The sequence below is a fragment of the Anomaloglossus baeobatrachus genome, chromosome 2, assembly GCF_048569485.1.
Source record: "Anomaloglossus baeobatrachus isolate aAnoBae1 chromosome 2, aAnoBae1.hap1, whole genome shotgun sequence".
Lineage (NCBI taxonomy): Eukaryota > Metazoa > Chordata > Amphibia > Anura > Aromobatidae > Anomaloglossus > Anomaloglossus baeobatrachus.
This window is the reverse complement of record NC_134354.1, coordinates 147,148,546-147,162,701: the sequence shown is the minus strand read 5'-3', so window position 1 is coordinate 147,162,701 and position 14,156 is coordinate 147,148,546. Positions and strand designations below refer to the sequence as shown.

Sequence of the window (14,156 nt, the reverse complement as noted above, 5' to 3'; positions counted from 1 at the left end):
AGAGGCGACTCTGGGATGCTGGCCTTCAGAGCATAGTGGCAAAGAAAAAGCCATATCTGAGACTGGCTAATAAAAGGAAAAGGTTAGTATGGGCAAAAGAACACAGACATTGAACAGAGGAAGATTGGAAAAAAGTGTTATGGACAGACGAATCAAAGTTTGAGGTGTTTGGATCACACAGAAGAATATTTGTGAGATGCAGAACAACTGAAAAGATGCTAGAAGAGTGCCTGACGCCATCTGTCAAGCATGGTGGAGGTAATGTCATGGTCTGGGGTTGCTTTGGTGCTGGTAAAATGGGAGATTTGTACAAGGTAGAAGAGATTTTGAATAAGGAAGGCTATCACTCCATTTTGCAACGCCATGCCATACCCTGTGGACAGCGCTTGATTGGAGCCAATTTCATCCTACAACAGGACAATGACCCAATGCACACCTCCAAATTATGCATGAACTATTTAGGGAAGAAGCAGGCAGCTGGTATTCTATCTGTAATGGAGTGGCCAGCCCAGTCACCAGATCTCAACCCTATTGAGCTGTTCTGGGAGCAGCTTGACCGTATGGTACGCAAAAAGGGCCCATCAACCCGATCCAATCTGTGGGAGGGGGGAAGCATGTGGGGAAATATATCCAGATTACCTCATCAAATTAACAGCTAGAATGCCAAAGGTCTGCAAAGCTGGAATTGCTGTAAAGGAGCATTCTGTGATGAAGGCAAAGTTTGAAGGAGAAAATTATTATTTCAAGTAAAAATCATTATTTCTAACCTCGTCAATGTCTGGACTATATTTTCTATTCATTATGCAACTCATTTGATAAATAAAAGTATAATTTTTCATGGAAAAGACAAAATTGTCTGGGTGACCCCAAACTTTTGAACGGTAGTGTATGTAAATACCTTCAAAGAGTCAATATTGACTTATAGGATTAGTGCATCCAATAGGTGGCACCAGATTCAAGTCCTCTTCCATCTGAAGTAACCATTTACATACTTAATTTCCCAGAGGAGCATTGTTTGGCCTATAAGTCTCCTTACATCAGCATGTCACAGGCCACAAAGAGAAATGTAGTACCTTATGTAATTCTGACATTAAGTTTGAGTCCCTGGTCTACTGACAACTCATGTGCCTATGCCATGGTGAAAGAGCTGCGAAAACCTCCCCAATTTGTGAGATGTCACTACTAAAAGAGTTTAGCAGCAAAGATTGAACATGTGAGGTCCCCAGTGTACTCTATGGCTTCTGTGCATGCATTGTTCAGCTACAAGTGCTTACTACATTATGTAGCGGACATAGGACAGGTGCGGAACGTTGGCCAGGAAATACAGGAGTGCACTGCATGCCATTTACAGTGTGCAAGGCAACATGTTACATATAATCTCACCGTAAACACAAAGATGCCACGCACTAGTTGGACATCAATCACAATAATCTACACATAAATGAGTAGTTACCAATTACAAATACTAATATAATCTTTTATACACTATTGGAACAAAGCTCTATTTATTTTTTATGTTGGGTAAGGAATCATCTTGAAAAACAAATACTCAATGACTTGATACAACTATAAAACAATGTAAAATACAAGCAAACATCCTGTGACTAGAAGTAATAATGGACATCTTAATGCAGAAGTGACACTTCCAGTTGTAGTTATACTGGTCAGCCAGCTATTGCATAATCTCTCCCTGCGGTAATGGAGGCAGAATAATGAGAAACTAAATTGAGTCGGGATAGGACTACCTACATAATCATATGTTTATCTGTGCCACGCGGCACAATATGTTAAATATCTATTACATGGCAAAAATAGAGACTGTCGCGTCCAGGCAGGCTGCGCTGCAGGAATGAAGAGCCTTGGGATTCCAAAATGTGTTTTGTTTTGAACCAACGCGTTTCTGCGCCAGACCAGCACCTTTCTCAAGGTATAAAAACAAGTGTCTCTTGATTTTATACCATGAGAAAAGCACCAGTCTGGCGCAGAAATGCGTTGGTATTAATAAAAACCAATTTTGAATCTCAAAGCTCTTCATTCCCGCAGCACAGACCACGTGTACATGACAGTCTCCATTTTTGCCATCTGCATCTGAAGAACAATTCCTTCCAGCCATGGGGCAGCAGCAGCGGCTTTCTACGCTTTTATAGGTTGTGAGGTAGCACGGTCGGCTGCGCAGCAGAAGACACGGGATCCAGGCATTAAGTTTCACAGCACACGGTTTTAATGTCCAAACAAAAGTCCACACCAATATACATGTGCCTCTCCAGCAGAGAACTCAGGGAGTTGTGTTCACTCCCTCACACCCGGCACCCCTGCCCTTGTTCCTGATTCTATTTAACCCTTCCTTCAGCCTGTAGGGAAACAGCATTAACCCTAGAGTGGATTTACTTTCTATCATGGAGTGAGCACAACCGGGGCGAGACATACCGGCCGTCATAGATAACCCCGGTCACAGTCTCACATACCCCCCCCCCTCAGTTCAAGCGTGCGGGGTTGAACTCCCGCCATCAAACACGGGCCGCGGGACAAGGCATCGGCGTTGCCCTGCAACCTACCGGCCCTATGTTCAACCGTAAACCGGAAGTTCTGCAGAGAAAGCAACCACCGGGTAACCCGGGCATTCCGTTCCTTGGCGGACCTCATCCAGACCAGTGGAGAGTGATCCGTCACCAAGCGAAACTGCCGTCCCAGCAGGTAATAGCGTAGGGACTCCAAGGCCCACTTGATCGCCAGGCACTCTTTCTCCACTACGCTATAATTCCGCTCGGGAGGGGTGAGCTTCCTACTTAAGAAGGTGACGGGGTGTTCCTCCCCCTGAACCACCTGAGACAGCACTGCCCCCAGGCCGACCTCTGAGGCGTCAGTCTGTACTATGAACTCCTTCCGGAAATCAGGGTGTACGAGAACGGGCTGTCCGCACAGGACCCCCTTCAGGGCCCGGAAGGAGTCCTCGGCCTGCGGAGTCCAGCGCACCATGACAGACTTCTTGCCTTTGAGAAGGTCCGTCAAGGGGGCGGATAGTCCCGCAAAATCCTTTACAAACCTCCTGTAGTACCCCACGATACCCAGGAAGGCCCTAACCTGCTTCGTGGTCAGGGGTCTAGGCCACTTCTGGATCGCCTCAACCTTGTTAATTTGGGGCTTAATCACTCCTTGGCCTATCACGTAGCCCAAGTAGCGGGCTTCCGTGAGTCCCAACGCACATTTCTTGGGATTGGCTGTCAATCCGGCTGTTCGAAGCGCGTCCACCACCGCTTGTACCTGTTCCAAGTGGGTCTGCCAATCGGAGCTGTAAATGATGATGTCATCAAGGTACGCTGATGCATACGCCTGGTGGGGTTCCAGCACTAAGTCCATCAACCTCTGGAACGTGGCCGGAGCGCCATGTAACCCAAAAGGCAAGACAACATAGTGGAAGAGACCCTCCGGCGTAACAAAAGCGGTTTTCTCCTTGGCGGACTCCGTCAGTGGCACCTGCCAGTACCCCTTGGTCAGGTCGAGCGTGGTAAAATACCACGCCTGTCCCAGCCTATCAATCAGCTCATCCACCCTGGGCATGGGGTAGAGATCGAACTTGGATATTTCGTTCAATCTCCTAAAGTCATTGCAGAACCTTAAGGAGCCATCGGGTTTTGGTATTAGGACAATCGGACTAGCCCATTCACTCCGGGATTTTTCGATGACCCCCAGGCGTAACATTGTCTTTACTTCCTCCGATATGGCTTGTCGTCGAGCCTCCGGTACCCGGTATGACTTCAGGCGTACCTTCAGGTGGGGCTCGGTGACAATATCATGTCGTATCAGACTGGTCCTACCGGGCAGCTCGGAGAAGACATCGGGGTTCTGCTGAACCAACCATCTGGCCTCTCGCCTCTGAGTCTTGGTGAGGGCTTTTCCAATCCTTACTTCCGGTTCGTCCTCTCCGGAGGTCGCTGGAGCCGGAGGTGAACGACCCGAAGAGGAGGGAGATGGGGAAAAAACAGCCATCAGGCTTTCCCATTCCTGCCAAGGTTTTAATAGGTTGACATGGTATATTTGTTCAGGTTTCCGCCTACCGGGCTGCAATACTTTATAGTTAACCACCCCGACTCTTTCCTTTATCTCGTAGGGGCCTTGCCATTGAGCCAGGAATTTACTCTCCGCCGTGGGGATTAATACCAACACCCGATCCCCGGGTTTAAAGGTCCGCACGGTGGCTTGTCTATTGTAGCGGCCGCTTTGCGCGGCCTGAGCCTCCTGTAAATGCTCCTTCACAATTGGTATGACCGCGCTTATGCGGTTCTGCATACCCAAAATGTGTTCAATCACACTTTTATGGGGGGTGGCTCTTGCTCCCATGTTTCCTTTGCCAGGTCCAACAATCCCCGGGGATGTCGCCCGTATAACAATTCAAAAGGCGAAAACCCCGTGGATGCCTGTGGCACCTCACGGATGGCAAACATCAAATAGGGAAGCATCATATCCCAGTCTTTCCCGTCTTTTGAAATTACCCTTTTGAGCATGGTTTTCAGGGTTTTATTGAAATGCTCGACTAAACCGTCCGTTTGAGGATGATACACAGACGTACGCAACTGCTTGATCTGGAGTAGCCGGCATAGCTCTTTGGTCACTTTAGACATGAATGGGGTCCCCTGATCCGTAAGGATCTCCTTGGGCAACCCCACCCGGCAGAACACAGCAAACAACTCCCGAGCTATAAGCTTTGCTGCAGTATGTCTGAGAGGTATCGCCTCGGGATACCGGGTGGCATAGTCAACGATCACTAGGATGTGTTGGTGCCCTCGAGCGGACTTTACGAGGGGCCCCACCAGATCCATCCCTATCCGTTCAAAAGGGACTTATATAATGGGTAACGGTACCAACGGACTGCGAAAATGGGTCAGGGGTGCGGTAAGCTGACACTCCGGGCAGGTTTCGCAGAACCGTTTTACCTCCCCAAAGACTCCGGGCCAATAGAACCTTTGCAATATTCGCTCCTGCGTTTTCTTGACCCCTAGGTGGCCACTCATCAGGTGTTTATGAGCCAAGTCGAGGACCCGCCGACGATGCGGCTGGGGCACCACCAACTGCTCTACCCCCACGCCCCGTATTTCATCTACCCGGTAGAGTAAATCCTGCTTAAGAGCGAAATGGGGGTACCTTACCTGGGCACCGGGCAGCTGTGCCACCCCGTCAATTACTGTCACCCGACTCCGGGCATGTATTAATGTAGGGTCCTGGAGTTGGGCAGTCCCAAACGTATCCGGGGACGCCTCCAACTCCGGGATGGGTTCGACCGTCTCAGCCTCTCCTGCCAATACCTCTAGGGGCGACCTATCGGGTTCACATTCTGTCCCTATCATGGGGACCCCTACGGCAGGTGTCCCGGATTCAGGATTGTAGGGCTCAGGTCCCGGACTGACCAATATCTGAGGAGACTTAGGGGGTCCCTTCCATAAAGTCCAAAAATAGGGCAGATCCCTTCCTAGGATCACGTCATAGGGAAGAGTGTTAAGAAGTCCCACCTCATGTTGCACCTGACCGCAAGGTGCTGTGATGGTGACAATCCCTGTGGGATAGTCTCGGCGGTCCCCATGTATGCAAACCACCCCCACGGTACGTCCTGTGGCCTTTACTTTAGCCCTCAAGGTGGATCGCACAAGGGTCACTAAGCTTCCGGAATCCAACAATCTTGTAACCGGACATCCATTCACCTGTATTTGGCACAAGTGGGGCTCCGTCTCTGGGGAGACCGGGTCAGCGGTACACACCACCTGAGCATACATTGAACCCCGCCGGGTAACCCCACAATCCATGGGCTCCGTGGTGAGTGGACACTGGGCTTCCATATGTCCCACCCGCTGGCATCGCCAACATCTAATGGGGACGGAAACCCCCTTGACGGGTTGTCGTTCAGGGTACAGAACCTTCCGGACCTCAGGATTAGCGGCCGCGGCCTCAGGCGGGACGGTAGGGGACTCCTGCACCGTTGTCGGCGGTGGGTCCTTGGCCCTAGGCTTGGAGGGGCCGGACCGACGGGTGGTACGCAAAGTCTCAGTGTCCCATATCAAGTCCTGCGTAGCCACATGCCGCTCTACCAGGGACACTAATTGGTCCAGGGTACTCGGGTCACCCTGTCCTACCCACCGTTGAACGGTGACGGGTAAAGTGCGCACAAAACGATCCACTACTACCCTTTCCACCATCTGCGCCGGGCTCAGAGTGTCAGGCTGCAACCATTTTTTTACAAGATGCAACAAGTCATAGGCCTGGGAGCGTACGGGTTTGGCTTCCTCATAGAACCACTGATTTACCCGCTGAGCCCGTACATAGGTATTCACCCCCAACCGTGCCAGTATTTCGGCTTTTAGGGTCACATAGTCAATGGCGTCCTCGGTACAGAGGTCCAGGTACGCTTTTTGGGGTTCCCCCGTCAGATAGGGCGACAATACCTCAGCCCACTGGGGGGGTCGGCAGCTTTTCCCGCTCGGCCACCCGCTCAAACACCGCCAGGAACGCTTCCACATCATCCCCTGGGGTCATCTTTTGCAACGCTTGTCTCACCGCTTTCCGGACGCTGCCGTCATCACCCGGTCCCGGGGTTGTTGCTGCCGGTCCAGCACGGATCGACTTGGCCAGGAGAACCATCTGTTCTTGATGTCTTTGTTCCTGCAATTGTAAGGCTTGCTGCTGACAAGCATTGGCCTGAACCAGCTGTTCTTGGTGCGATTTCAAGGATTGGAGCAGGTGTGCATTGGTCTGTTGCTGCTGTGCATTAGCCTGTTGCTGCTGTGCATTAGCCTGAGCCAAATGCTTTAGTATGTCCTCCATGGCGTCGCTGGGTTTTGGCCGTAGTATAGCCGCTTGAATCCAGGACATGTGCTACCGGGTCACCAGAAAAGGAAGCTACACTTCACCGGCCGGGATGCCCGCATTCTCCACCATATGTGAGGTAGCACGGTCGGCTGCGCAGCAGAAGACACGGGATCCAGGCATTAAGTTTCACAGCACACGGTTTTAATGTCCAAACAAAAGTCCACACCAATATACATGTGCCTCTCCAGCAGAGAACTCAGGGAGTTGTGTTCACTCCCTCACACCCGGCACCCCTGCCCTTGTTCCTGATTCTATTTAACCCTTCCTTCAGCCTGTAGGGAAACAGCATTAACCCTAGAGTGGATTTACTTTCTATCATGGAGTGAGCACAACCGGGGCGAGACATACCGGCCGTCATAGATAACCCCGGTCACAGTCTCACAAGGTGTAGTACCTGCACACAATACAGTCAGCGATAAAATCGCTTATATTTATCCTTTACCAGAAGGTATTGCTCTATTGTCTTTGCACTTTTGTCCTCCTCCAGTGCTTCTCAAATATCTATTATATAGCTCCAATACTTAGGTTATATACCAGTGAATAGTAAAACCATTCTGGATCCTATATACAACTTTTAGGAGGAGACACAATTTGTATCAACATTTTAGGATCTTCTTATTTATGGAAGATGCTGTAGTTTTTCTACATATAGCATTTTGTGGCACGAATGCACTAGCCCCAGTCAGACATCCATTTTTTTTTTGCATATGTGAACATCTGCTTGATTTTACTCTAAATCAGATTTTTATTAGGGTCATATGCACTTTTATTAGGGTCTTTCACACTTCAGTCAAAAACACACACATTTTTCACTGATGTGTTAAAGATGCATTTGGCCCTCCGTGTTCCGTGAGTTTGGAACACGTGTGTTCTCCATGTGCTATCAGTGATAGCACACAGAGATCAGTCACTTCTATACTCACCTGTCCTCGGCACTGCTATCCGTGGTGGTGATGTCTCCGGTCGCTGCTGTCTCCCCTCTGCAGTTACTTCCGGGTCGCGGCGCAGTGAATATTCATGAACATAATTAGCTAGCGTGAAAGCAGGAGTAAGCAGCGTCTGGAGACAGCGTCGCTGGAGACAGGTGAGTCTAAAAATAATTTTGTTTCAAAGATATGTGTTTTCTCTGGAATGTGTCACACGGTTCACACCACTGTGTGGGCCATGTGACATCAGTGATGCCAGAGAAAAACAGACTTGTCTCCGCGTGAAACACACAGACACACGTGTGCCGCACAGAAACATGGTCAATGAGAAATCACTGATGTGTACACAAACCCATTGATTTTAATGGGTCTGTGTATGTCCGTGATTCTGGTACGTGTAAAAACAGCAACCTGTGTACCAGAATCACTTACGTGTGAAGGAGGTCTTCATGTGCAGTCTTAACTTTTCCTGGACCCATAGACATGCATTGTTGAGTTTGATCAACCACTCGAATCCAAAAGTGACATACCTATATTAGGTTATTTATATAGGACAAAACAATCACTGATCACGGGGAGACCAGCGAGGGAAAACACTGCCGGCAGCCAGCAAATGCGCTCAACACAGTGAAATCCTAGGTGCATTGCCCCCTGGGAAGTATGCAAATCAAAAAAGTTCATGGAGCCTCTGTTAGGAGTCTCGACACAGAAAATAGCCAGATATCCCTCCGGGAAAGACCTAGCCAAGGAGTGGCTGTTTTTATGAGACCGCCATAACTACCATATTAAGTGGGCCTTTAAATCAACATCCAACTCTTGACAAGTTTTAAGATATGACAAGGGAAATACCAAGGCCAGGTATCCATCCACAGACAGCTGTTTCGGGGTATTGCCCCTCATCAGTGTGGAGTAGGATTCTGGCCAGGGGGGAGCAATGCCTAGTAGACCAACAAGACAATCACTGATCTCGGGGAGACCAGCCAGAGAAAATACTGCCAGCAGCCAGCAAAGGCGCTCAACACAGTGAAATCCTATACAAATTTATATATACATACACAAAAATATATTAATATATGTTTTTAGTGTTTATATATAGAATAATAGATCCAAAAAACCATATGGACATGAGAAAAGCCCCATAGACTTTAATAACTACAAGTTATATCCAAAAAAAATACACTAATCGAAGACATGTGTAGCATGGGTGTCTGACTTAGGCCTAAATGTTTAATTTTTATTCATTTTATTTGAGCGGACAAAATAAAAATATCCACCACTCCGTTTTTTTTCTGATTTTTAGATCACTGACTTATGTTGTTTTGGTTAAAGGGGTTGTCGACTACTTTACATTGATGGCCTATCCTTAGGATGTTATCAATGTCTGATCAGCCAGGGTCCGACAACCCACAGCTCCGCCGATCAGCTGTTTTTGGTCCCGGCGGCATCAGCAGGCAGACGGAAATGCTCAGTTCCGGAGCTGCTCTGTCTTCTGATAGTGGCCGCGGCCGGGTACTGCACATCTGCCTACTATTGATATCAATAGGAGGAAGATCTGCAGTACCCGGCAGAAGCACTGGAGAAGAACCAAAGCGCAAGAAGGCAATACCTTCAGTTAAAAGATAAATATAAGCAATGGTATTGTTGACTGTATTGTGTGCAGGTACTACACCTATAACAGCGTAGAAAGCCGCTGCTGCCCCGTGGTGTCGGACCCCGGCTAGGATAGTCCATCAATGCAAAAGTAGTGGACAACCTCTTTAAGGTTTTTTTTAACATAATGAATTGTAATTATTTTTTAAAAAAATTGTGTATCTTTTCACTTAAAGAAGTCCTGTAAATAATGAGTGAGAGTGGCAAAGCATGGAGACTGTGAAGGTTGAAAATGCGTTGTGCCATACCCTAATGACATTGGACTGCTATCCATGAGGCTATGCTCAGGCAAACTTATTTTTTGTCCATAGGAAGAAGGGATGCTGACCCAGTGACAATGATCCAATATGCTTGCTTGTACAGATTTATGGACCAATTTAAATAGCAGGCAGCTCCTACACTTACCCGCTATGCAGACAAACACACCGGGTCAACTCCGCAATATGTGGCTGTGACTTAGCCAAGATTTATTCTGCCGTCTGACCTTAATACTGCCCAATTGTAAAAATTACTTTATGAGGATAGTTTCTTACTTCTTCCTCTCTTATTTTAAGCTTCCTCTTCTCTTCTACCGCCGCCCGCTTCTGATCCTCTCTCACACGCTGCTCCTCCAGCTTCTTCCACCGCTCTTCTATTTGTTTCTCATACTGTAGTTTCGCTCTTCTTTCTTTTTCCAAAATTTGTTGTTCTCTGACAGCTGCAAATATAAAACGTGATTATACATTACAATATAAAGCGGAGATAAACCATGCACTACATAATGCCAATATCTGCACTGGAACAGAAAATACAGTATATGCTTGATAATAGCAGAGCTGTGCAGCCAGGCGAGAACCTGTAATACTTAGATTTTAGTAATGGCCACAAAACAATGTCCAACACATGTGCTACAATAACGATAAACTGGCCAATCCTTTCATCATAATAATCATTACACTGATAACGTCCCGACCAACACTACATTACGAAAATTAGATACAGACTAGATCCAAGTATTGAAAAAAAAGAAACTTACCAAGACATTTCTCTCTTTCTTCTCGTCTTTCTTTGGCTAGCCTCAGCCTTTCATCAGTCTTGAAAAGACTATCCATGCCTTGAAAAGAAGACATAGGATTTATTATTTACAGTCATCCATTATTATGTCAATATTAAGTATGGTTTGGGTTTTTTTTTTACATTTTTTTTAATATATATTTATAATTACTTGTGTATGTGTTCTCAATGGGAACAGCGGAATAAGCCACTGACAGACCAGTCATGTGCACTATGAAGCCCGGATGTACGCGTCCCGGCTTCAAACTGAAGTAATGTGCATGACCGAAAGTCCGGGCTCATGCTCACTGAGCCAAAATCCAGCGTCGGGTGGCCATGGCAAAGGAGAGGTGAGTGAGATCATCCTCTGACACTGTGCATTCATTAGCATGTTACCACACCCACAGGGGCGTACTAACAGGCTAATGGGGCTGACTAGCAAGGGAAGCAACGCCCAGGGGACTAGTGCCCTCGCTCATTAGCATACGAAAAAAGATCTTTAGAAATACTTTTTCTAAAAATCCCTTTATCTATGTTACCAGATGCATGGACAGTTAGGCAGGGATTAGAGATATGCACCCAGAACTGCTCTTGTTTCTGGGTGCATATTGGACCTGACAGGTGCCCTTTAAAGCGCTATTCCAAATAAAAAAACAAAAACAAAACAAAACAACAACAATAAAAAACACCCACAGGACAGCTGTGGGTGGCTTGAGGATAGTTATTATATATTTATTATGTGCAAATATTTCAAAACCTTACAAAAATCTTGAATTGCACGCTTGGGAAAGAAGAAGAAATGATCACAGTTTCTAAATAGTCAGCATACCTATCTCCAACAGACAGAAATAAACTCAAGTACATAAAATGAAAGTAAAGCATGTCAGCCGACCACATTCCTGCCCTACGTGTAGTCACAGAGGTGAAGATCCCCGCGCACTCTTAGGGTATGTGCGCATGTTGCGTACTAGCCCAGCACCGTATAAGCTGCGCTTCAGAGCGCAGCTGAAAAGCTCCGTTCTGAAGCGCATGGTGCCGGCGACAATGTGCGCTCTGCCTGCAGCTCCTGCCATAGACAGAGCAGGAGCTGCCGGCAAAGCGCACGGAAGAAGTGACATGTCACTTCTTTTTACGCAGCGCTTCGGCAGCAGCCGAAGCGCTGCGTTGTAATATGCCACGTGCGCACGGCCCCTGCACAATCTCCATAGATTGTGCAGGGGACGCAGGACGCATGCAGTTACGCTGCGCTACAAAGCGCAGCGTAACTGCATGAATTTACGCAACGCAACGTAACGTGCGCACATAGCCTAACAACAAATCCAAAATGTAATATTACCTTCCATATGTGGATGCATCTGAAAACTGCATGCTAAAAGATCCCCAAATTAATGACCCTCTGAAAGCTTTGAAGCACTAATTTGGTGTACTGTAATGATTTTCTTTGCAATTCCCCTATAAACAGACTAAAATAAAAGTGTTCAGTGTGTTCTATATAACATGTAGTTTGGTGAAATCAATTATCAGACAGTTTTTATAAAATAAACAATAGTATTGTGTTGTATTATTTTGTTACCTATGCTCTTAAGGTACCGTCACACTAAACAACTTACCAGCGATCCCAACAACGATACAACCTGATAGGGATCGCTGGTAAGTTACTAGGAGGTCGCTGGTGAGATGTCACACTAAGCGACGCTCCAGCGATCCCACCAGCAACCTGACCTGGCAGGGATCGCTGGAGCATCGCTACACGGGTTGCTGGTGAGCTGTCACCAGCAACCAGTGACCAGCCCCCAGCCAGCAGCGACGCACTGAAGCGATGCTGCGCTTGGTAACTAAGGTAAATATCGGGTAACCAACCCGATATTTACCTTTGTTACCAGCGCACGCAGCTACACGTGCAGAGAGCAGGGAGCAGCGCACACTGTTTAGCGCTGGCTCCCTGCTCTCCTAGTTACAGCACACATCGGGTTAATTGCCCGATGTGTACTCTGCTACACGTGCAAGGAGCAGGAGCCGGCACTGACAGTGAGAGCAGCGGAGGCTGGTAACGAAGGTAAATATCGGGTAACCAAGGACAGGGCTTCTTGGTTACCCGATGTTTATCGTGGTTACCAGTGTCCGCAGAAGCCGGCTCCTGCTGCCTGCACATTTAAGTCCCCTTTACACACTGAGACTTTCTAGCGATCATGCTGCACAGCGGGAAACAAAGGACCAAAGAATGGTCCTGAACGATTTCACAGCAGGGGCCAGGTCGCTGATGTGTTTCACACACTGCAATGTCGCTGGGGAGGTCGCTATTACGTCACAAAACCGGTGACGTTACAGCGATGTCGTTTGCGATGTTGCAGTGTGTAAAGCCACCTTTAGATTTACCTAGTCTTTACGAGTGTTTGCAAAGATTTTTTTCTAGTTCAGAGACATTTTTACGATTCGTTTTCAGTCCACATAGACATATGAGGGTTTGTTTCTTGAGGAACGAGTTATACCATACAGCGCACTGGAAAACGGGAAACAAACTCCAAGTGAAAAGAAATTGTAGAAAAAAACCTCACAATTCTGACATTTTTTTTTTAAACTGTTTTTATGGCTTCCAGTTTGTGTTATATATGACCTTGCAATATGATTCTCCTCATCAGTACGATTACGACAATACCAAACATGTCCAGTTTGTTAATTATTTTTGTGGTGATAAAAAACCCCCAGAAGTTTGCAAAGAAAAAAAAATGTGGGGGTTGTGTCGCCATTTTTCAAGAACTGTAACATGTCAATTGCTTCAATCAATGGAATTGGGTGATGGCTTCGTTTTAACACCATTTTCAGCTATTTATGATGTTTTGATCGCTTTTTACAGCATTTTTTGTGGTATTGCAGCAAACACCCCCCCCCCCCCCCCCAAAAAAAAATGTCATTTTGGGGTTCTTGAATTTTTATTGGCTTAATTATTTTTACATTTTGATAGATCAGACTTTTCTGAACACGGAGATACCACATATGTGTATTTTTTTTGTCATCTTTATTTTCAAAAAGGGGGGTTATTTGAACGTTCATTTTTCTTTTTTACTTTTCACTGTTTTTAAATAAATAGTCCCCTTAGAGAAGTATAACCTGTGATCGTGATCGTCTGATGGCTTGTGCTATATACGGCAATGACACAGCACTGCTACAGGCCTAAAACACACTTCCGCAAAAAAAACGTACGTGTCTTACGGTCCGTTTTTCGGGTCAGTGTTCCGTTTTTTTGGGGCGTTTCTCCGGTACGTATGGCATCCGTGTGATGGCGTAGTCGAGCCGTGTGCACGTGTAAAATGTCCGTGTTTGTGTGTATAATGCCCGTGTATGTGTACGTGGAATGTCCGTGTGGAATGTCCGTTTGTGTGTTGCACAATGTCGTTGATAAATGTCGGCTGACAGCAGACAGAGTTGCGCGATGAGAATGAACTAGGGTGAACTTCACCCAACTTCATTGTCATGCCGCGGCTCTGTCTGTGTGACGCGTACTGATTAGTGGTCACCTGTGAAGGATTCACCAGTGACCGCTAATCCCCCGAGTGACTGAAGTGAGCAGCCCTCTCTCATACTTACCGCTCCCCGATCACCAGCGCGGCGAGGAACAGCTGTGCAGAGACTACGCGGCAACAATTACTTTGAATATGCCGGCCGCTCATTAATCAATCTCGTATTCCCTGCTTT

The 14,156-nt window shown here is 47.1% G+C and overlaps 1 protein-coding gene across 9 annotated transcripts in view; it reads right to left on the bottom strand.

Annotated features, from left to right (window-relative positions):
* MAP7D2 (MAP7 domain containing 2) overlaps window positions 1-14,156 on the bottom strand; it is a 185,484-nt gene that overhangs the window by 82,421 nt on the left and 88,907 nt on the right. For all 9 annotated transcript variants that reach the window (XM_075335423.1, XM_075335420.1, XM_075335419.1 and 6 more), the window contains exons 2-3: window positions 10,447-10,524; window positions 9,965-10,128 (exon numbers count right to left, since the gene is read on the bottom strand). In XM_075335423.1, the coding sequence (XP_075191538.1) occupies window positions 9,965-10,128; window positions 10,447-10,524 (242 nt within the window). The remainder of the gene's footprint in view (window positions 1-9,964; window positions 10,129-10,446; window positions 10,525-14,156) is intronic.